General features: G+C 43.0%; 1 protein-coding gene and 1 non-coding gene across 2 annotated transcripts; one reads left to right on the top strand and one right to left on the bottom strand.

Annotated features, from left to right (window-relative positions):
* Positions 1–7,763: 7,763 nt before the first annotated feature.
* LOC102415474 (olfactory receptor 2H1-like) lies at positions 7,764–12,259 on the bottom strand. The gene is given in 1 exon segment (XM_044928322.2): positions 7,764–12,259. A coding segment is annotated over 1 exon segment (954 nt). The 5' UTR covers positions 9,634–12,259; the 3' UTR covers positions 7,764–8,679.
* Positions 12,260–12,710: 451 nt separating this feature from the next.
* On the top strand, positions 12,711–12,816 carry LOC112583053. Its single transcript, XR_003107416.2, has one exon. It is a non-coding gene; the product is annotated as a U6 spliceosomal RNA (small nuclear RNA).
* The last annotated feature ends 3,758 nt before the right edge of the window (positions 12,817–16,574 follow it).

Here is a 16,574-nt window from a genome sequence, read left to right as displayed (position 1 = left end):
CCTTCATAATTGTGTCTTAATTGTCTTGTATTTTTAGCACTCCTCAGGCATGCTGTCTGGCACACTAAATAATAAATATTTAGTAAGTGCATGAATGAATTATTAAATGAATAAATAAGTGAATAAAAAATGAATAAATAAGTGAATAATACTCACTAAATAATATTGAGTATTATTATATTTCAGAAACTGCACAAAGTATTATTAAATGGTACCTCATTAAAATTTTAGCATTCTAGTGAGGTAAATATTAGTCATTTTGTTGATAAGCAAGAGTTCTATTAGTAGTAGCTGGTAAGCAAGGGTTCAAATACAAACCTCTATTTCTATACTCCTTGTCTTCTCCTGTTTCCTCTTTCAGTGGAAAGAAAAGTGAGGTGTGTGTACACGTGTGTGCTTTTTTATTATAGCAAAGATACAAGTTGAGGGAAGGAATAGAGAGATAAAGGAAAGCCAAGGATGCAAGGAGCCTTAGGATGAATGAGAGCAAGAAGGGTTGGTGGAGGGGGCGTCTATATGTAGGCAGGAGCATCCCTGGGTGGTGTGCCCTACCTGGAACAACATATGTGCCTCCACTGGGCAGAAGGGACCAAAGAGTCCATGAGTGCAGGACTCAGAGCCTGGAGGAAGACTGCACCCTGGTGCAAAGTTAGAGGAGAATTGCTGTCTCAGGACTATGAGTGCAAAAAGACAACACTGCAAGGCAATTCCACAGAGCAGTAAAGAAACTGCCCGCTGGAGATGGGGATTTCCTGCTTAGACAGGATCTGGATTCTGAGAAAGTGTCCTTTCAAGGAAGGAAAATAACAAATCTGGACTTGGATCTCTCTTTTCCCTCTTCCCTTCTTATGTGAAATTTCCTCCCAGCCCAAGTCCAGGGGGAGGGCTCTCCTAAATGCCCCAGTGTCCTTTTGCTGACCACAGGTTTTTCTTAGGAACTGACTCCTCTTTGCTTTTTACTGCAGCGTCCATCTGACATTTTCCCATCTGTCACAATAAACTTTTTCAGAGGCAAATAAAAATCTCTTTTCTTTTGCTCCTCTAACAAATCCGGAAAACCAGTCAAGGTCAAAGATCATGCTGTGGAGATTTTGGCAGGTTTTAAAACAAATGTCTCAGATATCCAGAGCCTCCCAGCTTGGTCCTAGCTGGCCGGGTGATCTAGAGCTTGTCACTGTCCCCACTGGGACCCCCTGGAGAAGATGCCTCTTTCCCATCTCTTTCATAAATGCCCATGAAAGAAGTTGTAAAACTGGGATCAGGAATATTGCTTCAGAAATGCCAAGCAAACTCAACAAAAATGCACCTGTGAGTTCTTATATAATGATGGTTAGGGGGAAAGTCTGTCCACTCTCAAGAAGGACCATTTGGAAAATATCTGCCAAACTCCAAAATGAACATGCCAAACTAAAACAACCCAAATATTTTTCAGTAATGGGGAAATAGATAACTGAACTGTAGAACAGCATCAGCAATAAACATGGATGGATGATACCTGCAAGCAACGATATGGATGGACATGCCACATACCAATTGAATGAAAGAAAACAAGGCCAAGGAGACTACAGAAACTATGATACTATTCATAACTCTTCAAACTAAGCAAAACTACACAGAAAGACAGAGAAAGAGATAAGCTACTTTGAAATTCAGAGTATATTTGTTTTTTAAATAAATAAAGCCCAATCTAAATGTTGATAGGAGTTACTTAAAGATTTTCAACAGGGAATAAGGCATTTAAGAACCCTCTGATAGCTTATCCTGTTATATTTAGAGTCTAAAGTTTAACTTTGGGAAGTTAATGTTTGGTGACACAATGTATTGAATATAACTAATGTATGTTTTGTGTTAGTCGCTCAGTTGTATTCAACTCTTTGTGACCCCATGGACTGTAGCCTGCCAGACTCCTCTGTTCATGAGATTCTCCAGGCATGAATACTGGAGTGGGCTGCCATTTCCTTCTGCATAATGTGTGTTCCCTTATTAATTAATTAAGAGATTAACATATATTCAGTCTCTCAAAGGTACAATAATGTTATGACCTGGGCTCCCCTGGTGGCTCAGCTGGTAAAGAAATCTGCCAGCAATATAGGAGACCTGGGTTTGATCCCGGGGTTGGGAAGATCCCCTGGAGAAGGGAAAGGCTACCCTCTCCAGTATTCACCTGGAGAATTCCGTTGAGTGTATAGTCCATGGGATTGCAAAGAGTCGGACACTATTGAGTGACTTTCACTTACTCACTCACTCAGTGTTATGACTTAAAACATAAATGGTTCTAAAAGGAAATAAATATAAACAAAACTGAACAATCAATGTTTAGGACCATATATGTGTGCATGTAAGCTGTCATAAAAATTTGAAAACCATGAGTGTTGATAATGACAAAATTATGCTTTAGAGCTTACATATATTACATATATTCATTTGTGGTACCAAAGTTGGTGACAAAAATATAAATAAAAAAACTCATATACATATCCTAAATCCAACAATTCCACTTCAGGAATTTATTCTATTAATATACTCATATATGTATTAAATAAGATATATATCAATGCAAGTATATAGTCATGTGGTATTATTTGTAATTAAAAATAGAAACAACATTTATCAATAAGGAACTAAAAAAAAAAAAAAAGAAATGGGAAAAAAATGACCTCAGATGATTCAAAAAATGATGAGTTATAAGGGGATTTTGGTGCATCAGATGAAGATTAAACAATGTCCTAAATGGCTCTTCAAAACTTCAGATTCTAGAATTTGTCCTTCTTACCCTGTAGTCCAACACAGATCAAAATAAAATAATCTGAAAATTTACAACAAAGAGAATAGTCTGCACTAGATTACCGCTCTTGTCAATAATAATTATAAATTCTCTGAAAATAAAAAATATTAAAAAAACAACACATAAAGTCAGAGGGAGTGATCAAAAGCAAGGAGAAACTAGAGGACATTTGACCCTTGAAAAGAGAGAGTTATTCTGCAGGAAATTAAGGAGCAATCCCAGGAAAGAGGAAACTGCAAAAGGACACCCCCCCCCCCCCATCCCCAAACTACATACTTATGAAACAGAAATTCAGTCAAAAGTATTCCTTTGCTAATACTTTCTGGATACATAACAGAATATTGAGAAATACTGCAATATTCCAAACAAAATAGGTGCTCAATAATTGATTGCTGAATTAATGAAAACTAATTAATTAATCCATATTTCACATTAGTTTATTTTGTCTTCACTTGGTAAGTCTGAGATTCCAGTGTGAGTCTCCATCTGTCTTCTGCACATTCACGCCTTCCCCCCTCCCACTGGACCACATTTGACCAGGGGAAGAGAAGGAGCTGCTGGGTGGTGATGTGCTGGGAAAGGGGCTGAGTGAGTGGCGAATCATCCACCTGGTATGACCTGACAAGCACCCAGGGTGAGTTATTATAAAACAGGTGAGAACACATGTTCAGACAGCCCTCTAGGTCTGGACAGGAATAGGCTGTAGTTACCACAGCTCCCCGGTGAACTTCCTCCTTCTGGGTTCCTCTGAACACCCAGGGCTTCAAAGAAGTCAGGACCTATTCATGGTCCAGTGAGCCTTTCAGAAGTGAACTGGTGATCATATCCTGAGATGTTTGAATCATGTCCCTTAAGTGCTGCCAACTTATGTGTCTTATTGGATACACTCATAGGCTGTAGATCTTCTGATTTTTAATTATCTGTACAAATGTTTCCATTTGTATCCAATTCAGTAGCTTCTATATGTTTCTGTCTGCTCTGCTAAGTGGTGTCCAACTCTTTGTGACCCTGTGGACTCTAAGCTCCTCTGTCCATGGGATTTTCTAGGCAAGAGTACTGGAGTGTGTTGGCATTTCCTCCTCCAGGGGATCTTCCCAACCCAGGGATTGAACCTGTATTTCCTTCATTGCACGCAGATTCTTTACCTGCTGAACCATCAGGGAAGCCCCTCTATATGTTTCTAAAATAACCTATATTTTTCTCTTTAATCATTTGGTTCCCTGGTGTAACTCTTCCTATCTTAATGCACAACATACATTAGCTCATTTCCACATAGTGAATCGGCAAATATTTCATATTAATATTGTTCTCTCTGGCGTGTTTCAAACCTCTTGGAAGAATTCTCTGATACCCACACCACCCACACACTTGTACACTTTATTCTTTCATTCTCTATGCCTTTGGCCTCGTACTTGCCCCAAACTCAGTTGTGCAGTGGCTACTTATGTTGAAATTGTGTCTCTGACCATTTTGATCTGCTTCAGACACTTTGAGGTTGTGATTGAGTGATCTCATGCTGGAGTTTGTCCTCGAGTATCTAATAGATAACTGTCCACACAAACTGAGTGCATTCGGAATGTTAGTCTTAAGTGAAGTGAAAGTGAAATCGCTCAGTTGTGTCCGATTCTTTGCGTCCCCATGGACAGTAGCCTGCACCAGGCTTCTCCATCCATGGGATTTTCTAGGCAAGAGTACTGGAGTGGGTTGCCATTTCCTTCTCCAGGGAGAAGAGGCTTTAGTCCTAAAGTCTCTGTTAAACCATTTATTCAACAAATCAGGTTTCATGAAAACATATTGTTTACACAGCTTCATTTAATTCTCTATTGTATTTCCCCTACAGTCTGTCTAGAAAGGATTTTCTTATATGGGAATATTAGGGCCTCTGAGCAGAGGGAGTTGATAAACAGGCAAGAAGAGTAGAGGTTTTTTGGTTCCACTAAGAGAAAGAAGATGAAGGTGGTGTATGGTTAGGCCACTCAAGATGGATGCTCTCTTGTTCTATCTGTTCACTCCTGCTGACCAGTTCCTGCCTTACCTCATCCTGCTCACAGGACTGACCTTCCTCCTCTTAGTCATAGAGCTTAATCAGTAACTATCTCCATGCTGGCCCCATGCTCCAGCAGTCATTGTTCTTATCTTTGGGTCAGGTCAAAACAGTTTCACTATGATAGTTTATCAGAGAAAAACATCTGATCCTTGACTGGCTTAATGGAGGGGTTAACGTGCCTCCTGAGAAATTTGTATGCAGGTCAAGAAGCAACAGTTAGAACTGGACATGGAATAACAGAATGGTTCCAAACAGGGAAAGGAATATGTCAAGGTTGTATATTGTCACCCTGTTTATTTAACTTATATGCATGAGAAACACTGGGCTGGAAGAAGCACAAGCTGGAATCAAGATTGTCAGGAAAAATATCAATAACCTCAGATATGCAGATGACACCACCCTTATGGCAGAAAGTGAAGAGGAACTAAAAAGCCTCTTGATGAAAGTGAAAGAGGAGAGTGAAAAAGTTGGCTTAAAACTCAACATTTAGAAAACTAATCACACAGCATCTGGTCCCATCACTTCATGGCAAATAGATGGGGAAACAGTGGAAACAGTGACAGCCTTTATTTTGGGGGGCTCCAAACTCAGTGCAGATGGTAACTGCAGCCATGAAATTAAAAGACGCTTGCTCCTTGGAAGAAAAGTTATGACCAACCTAGACAGCATATTAAAAAACAGAGACATTACTTTGCCAACAAAGGTCCATCTAGTCAAAGTTATGGTTTTTCCAGTAGTCATGTATGGATGTGAAAGTTGGACTATAAGCAAGCTGAGAGCCAAAGAATTGATACTTTCGAACTGTGGTGTTGGAGAAGACTCTTGAGAGTCTCTTGAACAGCAAGGAGATCCAACCAGTCCATCCTAAAGGAAATCAGCCTTGAATATTCATTGGAAGGACTGATGGAAGGAAAGAACTGACTTATTGGAAAAGACCCTGATGCTGAGAAAGATCGAAGACGGGAGGAGAAGGGGATGACAGAAGATGAGATGGTTGGATGGCATCACCAACTCAATGGACATGAGTTTGAGTAAACTCCAGGAGTTGGTGATGGACAGGGAGGTCTGCGTGCTGCAGTCCATGGGGTCACAAAGAGCTGGACATGACTGAGCGACTGAACTAAACTGACGTGATGAGAGGTGTGCTCTTCTGCTTGTTTCCCTGGTAACAGATGGGCCAACCAGAAGTCAATTCCCCCTATAACTGGTAACCTTCCCTCATTCCTACCCCCACAGCTAATGTCTGCTCTCTGCCTTATGCTGTGTGGGGGTCACTCCAGGACCTTTCTCTAGCCAATAAACTGATATTCAGTAAATCATTGATGTCTCTGTCACTGTTCTGGGCTCTTTCTTCAGACTTAAGGCTGGGTGATTACAGGGCTTGAGAAACTTCATGGTGTAGCCTAATAGGTAATCATGAAAGACATGTATTACAAATGTTTGAAAAGTGGAATTAGACTTAGCATTCATTGTAGGGCAAGATTAGAATTATTAAACAAAATGGAAGATCTACATTGAAATTATGATAAGGCCAGTAAGGAGGCCAATAAGACAAGAAGATTGGACTAATAGATGGCTGAAATGAAGATTAGGATTAAAATAGAGTTAATGCTGCTGTTCTTTGCTGATGCCAGAGTAAATGTTGAATCCAAGCCATTTTATGTTGGGACTGGAATGGAGGTGGAAGTGTTAGTCACTAAGTCGTATCCGACTCTTTGTGACCCCATGGACTGTAGCCTGCCAGGCTTCTCTGTCCATGAAATTCTCCAGGCAAGAATACTGGAGTGCCATTCCCTTCTCCAGGGGATCTTCCTGACCCAGGGATTGAACCTGGGATCCACATTGCAGGTGGGTTCTTTACCATCTGAGCCACTAAACCTAGGCTTTTCCTTTTTCTTATTTTATCAGCACATACCTGAGAGAATTTGGTATTGTTGCCATTGCCATGGGAAAGCTGGGAGATGGTATCTGTGAGATTAGGACCCCAGAACCCTTTACATATTCTTTGGAGACATTCACTCGCTCATTCTTTTATAGAACTAATTGGGGGCCAACTTTCTACAACTTCCTGGTCCTTGCTTCTAGGACTCTGAAGTCCAGTGCAGGAACTGAGGAGCATACACCATGTACCAAAACTTCCTCCAGGCAGCTATTGCTTCTTGTTTCCATGGGATGCTTTGGAGCATATTATAAACTCTTATTCCAGGGGAGCAAACCAACTACACACTTTTTTTAGACTGGGATGATTTCCTCAAAGTTAAAAAAAAAAAAAAAAAACTTATTTGGTTGCACTGGGTCTCAGTTGCAGCATACAAGATCTTTTAGTTATAGCATGCGAACACTTAGGGCATGTGGGGTCTAGTTCTCTAATCGGGGATGGAACCCAGGCATGGAAGCATGGTCAGAGAAGTCCCCAATTTCTTCAAAGTTTACTGAGAGCTTGAGAATTCTCACCTGGGCTAGGGAGACACTATTTGTATCCAACTGCAGGATGAAGATCATGAAAACTTAACCCAGTCCTCTCGGGTCCAAAGCTCTGACATTGTTAAGCTACTACTAAATTCTGGGTCTTAGTTTCTGCATCTGATAAAGGATATTACATTTTTCATAGTATTGTAATAGTGATTAAAAGAGCCAATGTGTGTGAACTACTTTAAATGGTACCTGGGATATCATACTCACTATTTAAATACCTAATAATAACAATATGATAATTATCATCTTTCTGAGCAAGAGTACAGGACTGATGACCCTGGACAGGTCTTAGGTCAGGAGTCTGAGATGCCAGATGTAATACCACATATTGCCATTAGCAGTGTTAGTCACTTAGTCGTGTCCGACTTTTTGTGATTCCATGAGTTGTAGCCCTCCAGGCTCGTCTTTCCATAGGATTCTCCAGGCAAGAATACTGGAGTGGTTTGCCATTCCCTTCTCAAGAGAATCTTCCCGACCTAAGGATAGAACCCAGGTCTCCTGCATTGTAGGCAGATTCTTTATCATCTGAGCTACAGGGAAGATCCATTAGATGGCACCAATCCCTCCTTGTCAAAACTGTTCACCAGCATAAACATTTTGATGTCTCCCTCTCTGTCTTAGAGGTTGGTCTGTCATCTGTGGGTGCCAGAGAAGAGGAAGCAGTAGAACTGAAGAAATTAAAGTTTCTCCTAAGCCTCTGTTCTGACTTCCAGCCCAAGTATATGGAAAACAACTGCCTGTAATTGTGAAGCTGCCAGATGGAATTCATAGGGCCTGGGATTTAGTCCTAACACTGTGTGTCCTTGGGTGAGTCTCGGAACCCCCTGGGCTTCACCTTCCTAACTCCTTGATGTCATGTGGGGGTAAAATAGAATGAGATAGCAAAATAGACACATAGGGAAGTGGAAAAACTGTAAGGGAGAACTAAAGAAACTACAGTAGAAATTATAAGTGGAGGTGAAGAAATAGTGACAATGTGATAAGGAGGTGAGCTAGAAATAGAAATGATAAAGTTGGGGAGATCAACATTTTGTGTGAAGCACAAAATAGGGAAAATATTAAATTTGATTCATATGTTTCATATAGGGCTACATAACTCCACTTGACACATTTTCAGTTTTTGTTTCTCTCTCTTTGTGTGTCTCTCTCTGTGTCACACATACACAGTCACACTTGCATGCACACATACATAGGGGCTGTAACCCATTTCTGAGGCATCTCTCTGTGTCACACACCCACACTCACACTTGCACACACACAGAGGGGGCTGCCATCCATTTCTGTGGTATGATGGGTGTGAGGAGAGCAGAGTTGTGTGGACACAGACTTCCTGGCAAAACCACAGAGAAGCTGTTCTTGTTTTTCCAGCACATCAGGCAGCATTCCCTCGGCTCTCTCTGGAGTCCACATCCTTTCCCAGCAACCTCCTGAGTGCGCTCTTTACCTCCTTGTTCCTCAGGGTGTATATGAGAAGATTAAGTAAAGGAGTGCCCACTGCATAGAAGAGACCAAAGAACTTGCTCCTCTTCTGGGCGTAGGGATTTTTGGGCTGGAGGTAGACAGCAATGACCGAGCTGTAGAAAAGAGTGACCACAATGAGGTGGGAGGAGCAAGTCCCCAGAGACTTCCTCCATGCTATGGCCGAGTTAATCCTCAGCACTGCCCGGGCAATGGCACCGTAAGAAACCAGGATGAGGCTGAGCGGCACAACCAAGATGAAGACACTGGCCACAGCCATCTGGATCTCATTGTAGGTGGTGTCTCCACAGGAGAGGCGAATTAGAGCTGGGACCTCACACACAAAATCATCCACTCGCCGGTGACTGCAGAAAGGCAGACGGAGGGTCGGTGGTGTCTGGACCACTGACTCCACCAGCCCAGTGACCCAGGCCACGGCCGCCAGCTGCTGGCACAGATGGGGGTGGATGATGGTGGCCTAGTGGAGGGGCTGGCAGACAGCCACATAGCGGTCAAAGGCCATCACGGTCAGGAGGACACACTCTGTGGTCCCCAGGAACAGGAAGATGAAGAGCTGGACAGAGCAGCCAAGGAAGCTGATGGTCTTCCTTGGGCCCCAGAGGTGGACCAGCATCTGTGGGACACAGCTTGTGGTGAAGCAGAGGTCCAGGAAGGAGAGGTTGGAGAGGAAGAAGTACCTCGGGGAGTGGAGCCTGGGGTTCAGCATGGACAGCAGGATGATGAGTGTGTTGCCCACCAGAGTCAGGAGGTAAGAGATTGAGACAACCACGAAGAGGATTCTTTCAAGCCCTGGGTGTTCAGAGAAGCCCAGAAGGAGGAAGTCCACTGGGAAGCTGTGGTTGACCATGGCCTGTTCTTGTCCAGACCTAGAGGGATGAGGGCTGTCTGAGCTGTGTGTTCCCACCTGTCTTATAATAACTCACCCTGGGCGCTTGTCAGGTCATACCGGGTGGGCGTTTCTCTTCTGTCGTCACTCACTCAGCCTCTTTCCCAGCACATCACCATCCAGCACCTCCTTCTCTTCCCCTGCTTCTCCTGGTCAAATGTGGTCCAGTGAGAGTGAGGAAGCCGTGAATGTGCAGAAGACAGATGGAGCTTCACACTGGTCTCAGATTCACTGGTTCAGTTTAAAGGGGGCTGGTGTAAAGCATGGATTAATTAGTTCACCCAACATGCATTTATGGAGTGCTGCTATTTTCAGAGCACTATTCTAAGTGTGGTCTTTTTCCTTATGTATTTGTTGGAAGAAATAGCAAGGTATATACTTTGAATACATTTTCTGATTGTAAATGAAGTCTGTAGATTTGATCATTTCTCTATTGTTCTGATGAATTTTTAGAGCTACTTATTTATACTCCATGGATTTTATGCTTGTTTATTTGCAAAGCAGCTTATCAGAGATGGAATGTTTATCTATGAGACAGGTTTTCCCTTTGTGTCTAATGACAGATCAGTTTGCTTGCCTGAGTCACAGAACCAACATTCCTGCTTGGCAAGCTGGTCCACGTGCTCAGTCTCTGCCTTGGGAAGCCTACAGGCAGGAGGTGAGGTGGTCCCGTGCACACTAAAATCATGGAGGGGATCTCGGGAACACTGTCAAAGACTCCAAGATAAAGGTCAGGAATACCAACATACTGAGTGAATTAGAGAAAAAGTCATAAAGATGAAGGACCAACTTGGGTAGGTGTATCAGGGAAAGCTTCCTAGAGGAGGTAACTGGATTAAAAAAAATAAATAGGGAAGTACTGGGGTATAGAAGGTCAGCTCAGGAATGGGGTGGAGGCTGCAGCCACTCTGGCAGTTGAAAGACAAGGACTCAGGGTTCTCTGGTCTTACAAGACCTTCAGAAGGCCGCTGGGGGATGGTGGCAGGTGGCAAAAGTGCCCTGCAGCTCTAGGGTGGCCTGAACATCTCCCATCACAAGGTCTCCATCCATCCGTGTTTAAGCTCTATTGCATCCCCTTCTTGGCAGAAAGTTCTGCTTTTGTATCTTTCTTGGTTTGTTCTTTCTTTTTCTCCTGTAGTTCTTTTCTCCTTTATAGGATATATTTTAAAGTACTTTCGGATTGTTATACTCAAATGAAAGTGTAAGCAAAGCATATCTCTATAGTCTAATGAGTAATAAAGTCAACCCTGGTATATGTGCCAACCTGGACCGAATCAATGTCTCAAGTATCTTAGAAGCTCCTAGGGGCCCCTCCCTGACTGCTCAATTGCCCATTCCTGAAAGTGTAACCACCGTTTTGAATTTGTTTTTAACATTTTGAATTTTAAATTGTGACTTTGTTTTCTTTTTTGAAGATATATTTTACACACCATAAATTCACCCTTTTAAAGGGTATAACCTAATGGTTTTTAGTATATTCATAAATTGTGCAACCAGCATTATCAATTCCAGAATGTTTCATCTCCAGAAAAAGAAATCCCAGGCCTCTTAGCAGTCATCACCTCCTTTATTTTCTTTACTATAAAAGTCCTTGTACCCTTAATCAAAAACCAACTATTTTTTAAGATTAATTCACCAACTATCATCCTAATCTTTTTTTTTCATTTTTAACTTTCTCATTCTTTTGTCATTTCACTCCCTTTCTTCCTCTGCTTTATTCCTGAGTCTCTTTAAATGAGATCTTTCTTAGTGAGTCTCTCCTTTTTCTCTCCTTTGATCTGTCTTTTCAACTTTTATTTTCATTTAGCATCTTTCTCCTAGTCCTTTTCCCTCTGACACATTCATTCTTCAGCTTATACATTGATTCAGTTTTTGCGCCCCCAAAGTACCAGCCTTGTGCTAGGAGCCAGGGCAGGGGTTGGCGGGTCCACTAAAAGGAATTTTACATAATCCAGTGATCAGTACCTGCTCTTGCTATTAGCCATAACATTTGTTAAATGCTCCCTATGAGTCAAGCTTGGTGCCAACCAACTCTTTGAACACCTGGTTCTCATAGTAATGCTGCAATATTATGTTATTATCCCACATTTACCAAGAAGGGAACAGTTTCGGAGAGGTTAAGTAACTTGGCTAAGGTCAACCAGCCAGTTAGTTTCTGGGCTGGGATTCTAGTCCCTGTTTTAGTTTGAAGCTGTTGAGGACATGTGAAATGTGAAAACTCCTGCCTCAAAGGAGAACAAACTTTTCACTTACCTTCAGTTAGATAAACATCTCTTTTGCTGCCAGTGATGACAAAACTCTTAACTGGTGCCTAGCCTTCTTTTGGACATCAAGGGGAAAACTTAAAGTAAAGAGGAATGGACATCCTTGAATGGGCAGTAGGTGTCTGATCACAATACAGATTGTTAATACTTACTGCTAGGCACTTTTCTAAGCATATGCACATGTGATATGTTGCAGTTGACTCATACTAGCTCTTGATTGTTCGGAGAGGGAGATGGCACCCCACTCCAGTATTCTTGCCTGGAAAATCCCATGGATGGAGGAGCCTGGTAGGCTGCAGTCCATGGGGTCGCTAAGAGTTGGACACGACTGAGCGACTTCACTTTCACTTTTCACTTTCAGGCATTGGAGAAGGAAATGGCAACCTACTCCAGTGTTCTTGCCTGAAGAATCCCAGGGATGGCAGAGCCTGGTGGGCTGCCGTCTATGGGGTCGCACAGAATCAGACGCGACTGAAGCGACTTAGCAGCAGCAGCAGCTCTTGATTGTTAAATTTTCAGGAATTTTGTGAGACACATGCTAAACTATTGGTAGCTTGAGTCAGCCATGGCAGCCATATTTACATAATGGAAACTGGCAACACTTCAATTTAGGGCTCTGTCTCCCCACAGCCAAGCTGGTTGTTAAACCTTTGCAGCACATCTCTGATTGTCCTTACCACAGTTCTGTGTGTTATCTTCCTTTTGGTGGTGGTGGTGGTGGTTTAGTCACTAAGTAAGATGAGAAAATTGAAACTAAGAATATTTAAATAGCTTGTGCTCCCTCTGGGCAGCATATATACTAAAATTAAAATGATACAGAGAAGATTAGCATGGCCCCTGCTCAAGAATGTTTAAATAACTTTACCCAGACAATGTAGTTAGTAAGCTGATATTTGAAACTAAGTAGTGGGTTGTAGAACCCACTCCAGTATTCTTGTCTGGAGAATCCCCATGGATAGATCAGACTAGGGGGCTACCGTCCATGGGGTAGTAAAAAGTTGAACATGACTGAGCGACTAAGCACAGCACAGTGGGTTGTAGGGGCTCCCCTGCTGGCGCTAGTGGTAGAGAACCAGATGAGGGCTCGATTCTTGGGTTGGGAAGATCCCCTGGAGGAGGGGATGGCAACCCACTCCAGTATTTTTGCCTGGAGAATCCCATGGACAGAGGAGTCTGGCAGGCTACAGTCCATAGGGTCACAAAAAGTCAGACAAGACTGAAGTGACTTAGCACACACTCATGCAGTGGGTTGCAGAGACTGCGTCCCAACCATAGCCCCGAGCATCTCTGGAGGGAAGGTGAGGTCAATGGAGTGGAGGTCAGAGTTACCTATGCTGTGGAGCTCCTTGGGAGTGAAATGGCAAAAGAATCTTCTCCCTCTGTCTGCAGGAGCTGTTAGCCTGTTTTTGTGGGAAGGCAGGTTAAGGATTGACACTGGTGTGGTGGTGGAGGGAGGAGTCCCAGGACTCCCATCCCATGGAGAGGTAGCACTCATTACTCTGCTAAGACCCTGGGGCCTCACAGTTTACAGGCAATTAGCTAGATATTCCCCTGGGGGAATATCTAGAGGAGATGCTTCAGCAATAGTCATCCCTGTGGGAGATAAAAAGGTCACCAACCGATTCTGTCAATAGGGAGAACTAAGTGATCTCTCCTTTTCTCCACCTCCAGAGAGTTCCCCCAGGCTTCCAGATAGTCCTTTCAAGCCTCTAATTCATCAATTCAGGATCCCATTTTTATTTTTTTGGCTCTACCTGAGGTCTTAGTTGCTGTGGGCAGGCTTTTCTCTAGTTGTGATGCCAGGGTTTCATAGCATGTGGGTTCTTAATTCCCTGAACAGGGATTGAACCAGCATCCCCTGCATTGGAAGGTGGATTCTCAACCTCGGGACCATCAAGGAAGTCCCAGGATGCCATGTTTATTTTATTTTTAAAAATTAATCGGTTAATTTTATTTTTGGGTGGCTATGCTAGGGCTTTATCCGGTTGCAGCCAGTGGGAGTTACTCTCTGGTTGTGGTGCTTGGGCATGTGGAATCTTCCAGGACCAGGGATCAGACCCCTGTCTCCTGCATTGGCACGTGGTTTCTTAACCACTGAACTATGAGGGAAGTCCTTGCCTGCTTTTTAAAGTTCTCTACTTCTTCCTTTTCCATTTCAGTCTTCTTGAGTCAGAGCACACTGTAGTGACACAGAATTATAAAAGCCTAGGGTTGGAAGAGCACTAAGCATTCAGTCTAACCCTCATATGATGTAGCTACATCATTATCACGCCCCTTCCCCATCAGAGCAGGGCTTATGGAGTTCTCTAATAAATGGCATCCTGGCCCAGTCCAGATCTCAATGGATCTGTTAGGTGCATGGACCTACCCAGTAGTCATCATTGAAGACCCTGAATATATAACTGGAATGTATGTACTTGGTAGAATCTCTACAACTGCCCTTTGGTCTTTGGAGTAAGAGAGGTAGGAGTGGGTGGGAGATGTGGAGTGTGGGGCACCCACGTTGGAAGGGCTGTGAGAAGGCGACCATCAGGCTGGGTTAGGGCTGTGAGAGTGCTGAGGGCTCGTGTCTTCTGGGCACACAGCTGGGGCAGGGCAACACCGGATGTCCTCATACCTCCTCCCTGGACCAGTGCAACCACTGGACCCAGAGAGAGAAGCCCTTTCTCCTGCAGTTCCTCCCGAATCCTCTGAAAAAGCTTAATGTCCTCCTCACTGTAAAGGAGAAATCTGGAAAGGAATTCTGTCCATTAATGCATAACAGTTACTGAAGCTGAATTAGGAGCTGAGTCAATATATTGGTAACTGGTATGCATCTACAAATAAAATAAATATAAGTGTGCAATGTCCTTACTTTTAAAAAAATTTGATATTTTTATACTTTTGACTGGGCTGTGTGGCTTGTGGGATCTTACTTCCCAGAACAGGGATTGACCCTGCATCCTCAGCAGTGAAAGCACAGAGTCCTAACTACTGGGCCACCAGGGAATTCCCTACTGTCCTTCCTTTTAAAAATACTGCCAGCATAGGGACCTCCTTGGTGGTCCAGACTTTGCCTTCCAATGCAAGGGGTGTGAGTTGAAAACATCAATCAGAAGCAATATTGTAACAAATTCAATAAAAGCCTTAAAAACAAACAAGAAAAAAGACACCAATCAATATGTTTTTAAAGGGTACTGCCAGCACATTATTTATACATTGCACACCTCATTTTGTTCATTTGCTAGATGATCTTCTTAATTTCTTGTGTGGCCTTTGGTTAACTCCTAGAGGTTCTGCAATGGTTGTTTCTATTTTGTCCAAATTTATTAATTAGTTTTGAGAAAAAGATTTGCTAGAACCTCTCACCTAGGCATTCTGCCTCCACTGAATTTCTACTCTAACCATCAGTAAATAAAAATCCAAAGTAGGTTTGGGTTTGGGTTTGGTTTGCATTTCTAAAGCATTATTTTTTCTATTCTATTAATAGTGTGTTTTCAAAGCACTTTCTCACATTCTCTCATGAGACTTTACTTCTAGAAGGAAAGGAAGCATCTTCCCCAGGGAGGACTCGATGGGTGGATTGATTTGGTCAAGGCCACTCCATCATCCTGGGGCAAGATGGGAGGTTCATGGGCTGATGTGCTACTTACTCCATCTCCTTAACCTGTCAGAATTCCTACAGTCTAATTCTACTCCTTGTCTGATTTATTTTTATATTGCTAGAGAATAAACAGGGTCTTCTCAGGTGGCTCAGTAGTAAAGAACCTACCTGCTAATGCAGGAGATGTGGGTTCGATCCCTGGGTAGGGAAGATCCCCTGGAGAAGGAAATGACAACCCACTCCAGTATTCTTGCCTGGGAAATCCCATGGACAGAGGAGCCTGGCAGGCTACAGTCCATGGGGTCAAAAAAGAGTTGGGCATGACTTAGCAACTAAGCAACAAAAACTACAGAGAATACATAAGCTGAGAATATTCTGTCTTGAAGAGAATTTTACTTTTTTAGGACACAGAGCAAGAGAATCCATTCTGATGCTGCATTCGTAGCCAAGCACGTGTGAAAATTCCTGAGGGAAAAAAAATGTTTTTGATCAGGAATGAAGGCAGCTGGGGAGTCTGGGTCTGTTCTGTCTCTGGGAGGGAGGTCATATCACCCAGGAAGGGAGGAGCAAAGGGGGATGACCAGGATCCTAGGTTTTTTTCACATTTCTTGAAAAGGAAGCATTTCCCTGAACTCTGGCCCTCACTGGGTAGGAAATCCCCTGGGTTAGTCTTTCTCGGAAGGATCCCGTGTTTCCCCCTGTAACAGCTGCAGGCTGTAAATCCCCAGCTCCAGTGGGCAGGTTCTCTGTTGTCACTAGGGTCTGGCCAGTCAGGAGCCACATGACACTCAGTGAGGTTGGAGGTGAGGATTTCTATTTGTGAAATCTGTAAGGGGAGGGGAAATTACTATAACTGACAGGAAGAGGTAATTGACACACCTCTAAAACTCTGTGTCTTAAAGTATAGTGCATTAATAGATACAGATATGAAACTTGGTTATGTCAACAGTTTCAAAAATGATGGCCTCTGAAGAGATGGTTTATTACTCATAGATTTCAAGAGGAGGCGGCCATGCAGGGCCATGTTAGAGAGCAGCAAAGTTGGTCACAGGAAG

The sequence above is a fragment of the Bubalus bubalis genome, chromosome 2 (genome assembly GCF_019923935.1).
Source record: "Bubalus bubalis isolate 160015118507 breed Murrah chromosome 2, NDDB_SH_1, whole genome shotgun sequence".
In the NCBI taxonomy this organism is placed as follows: Eukaryota; Metazoa; Chordata; class Mammalia; order Artiodactyla; family Bovidae; genus Bubalus; species Bubalus bubalis.
This window is presented reverse-complemented; position numbering and strand designations above follow the sequence as displayed.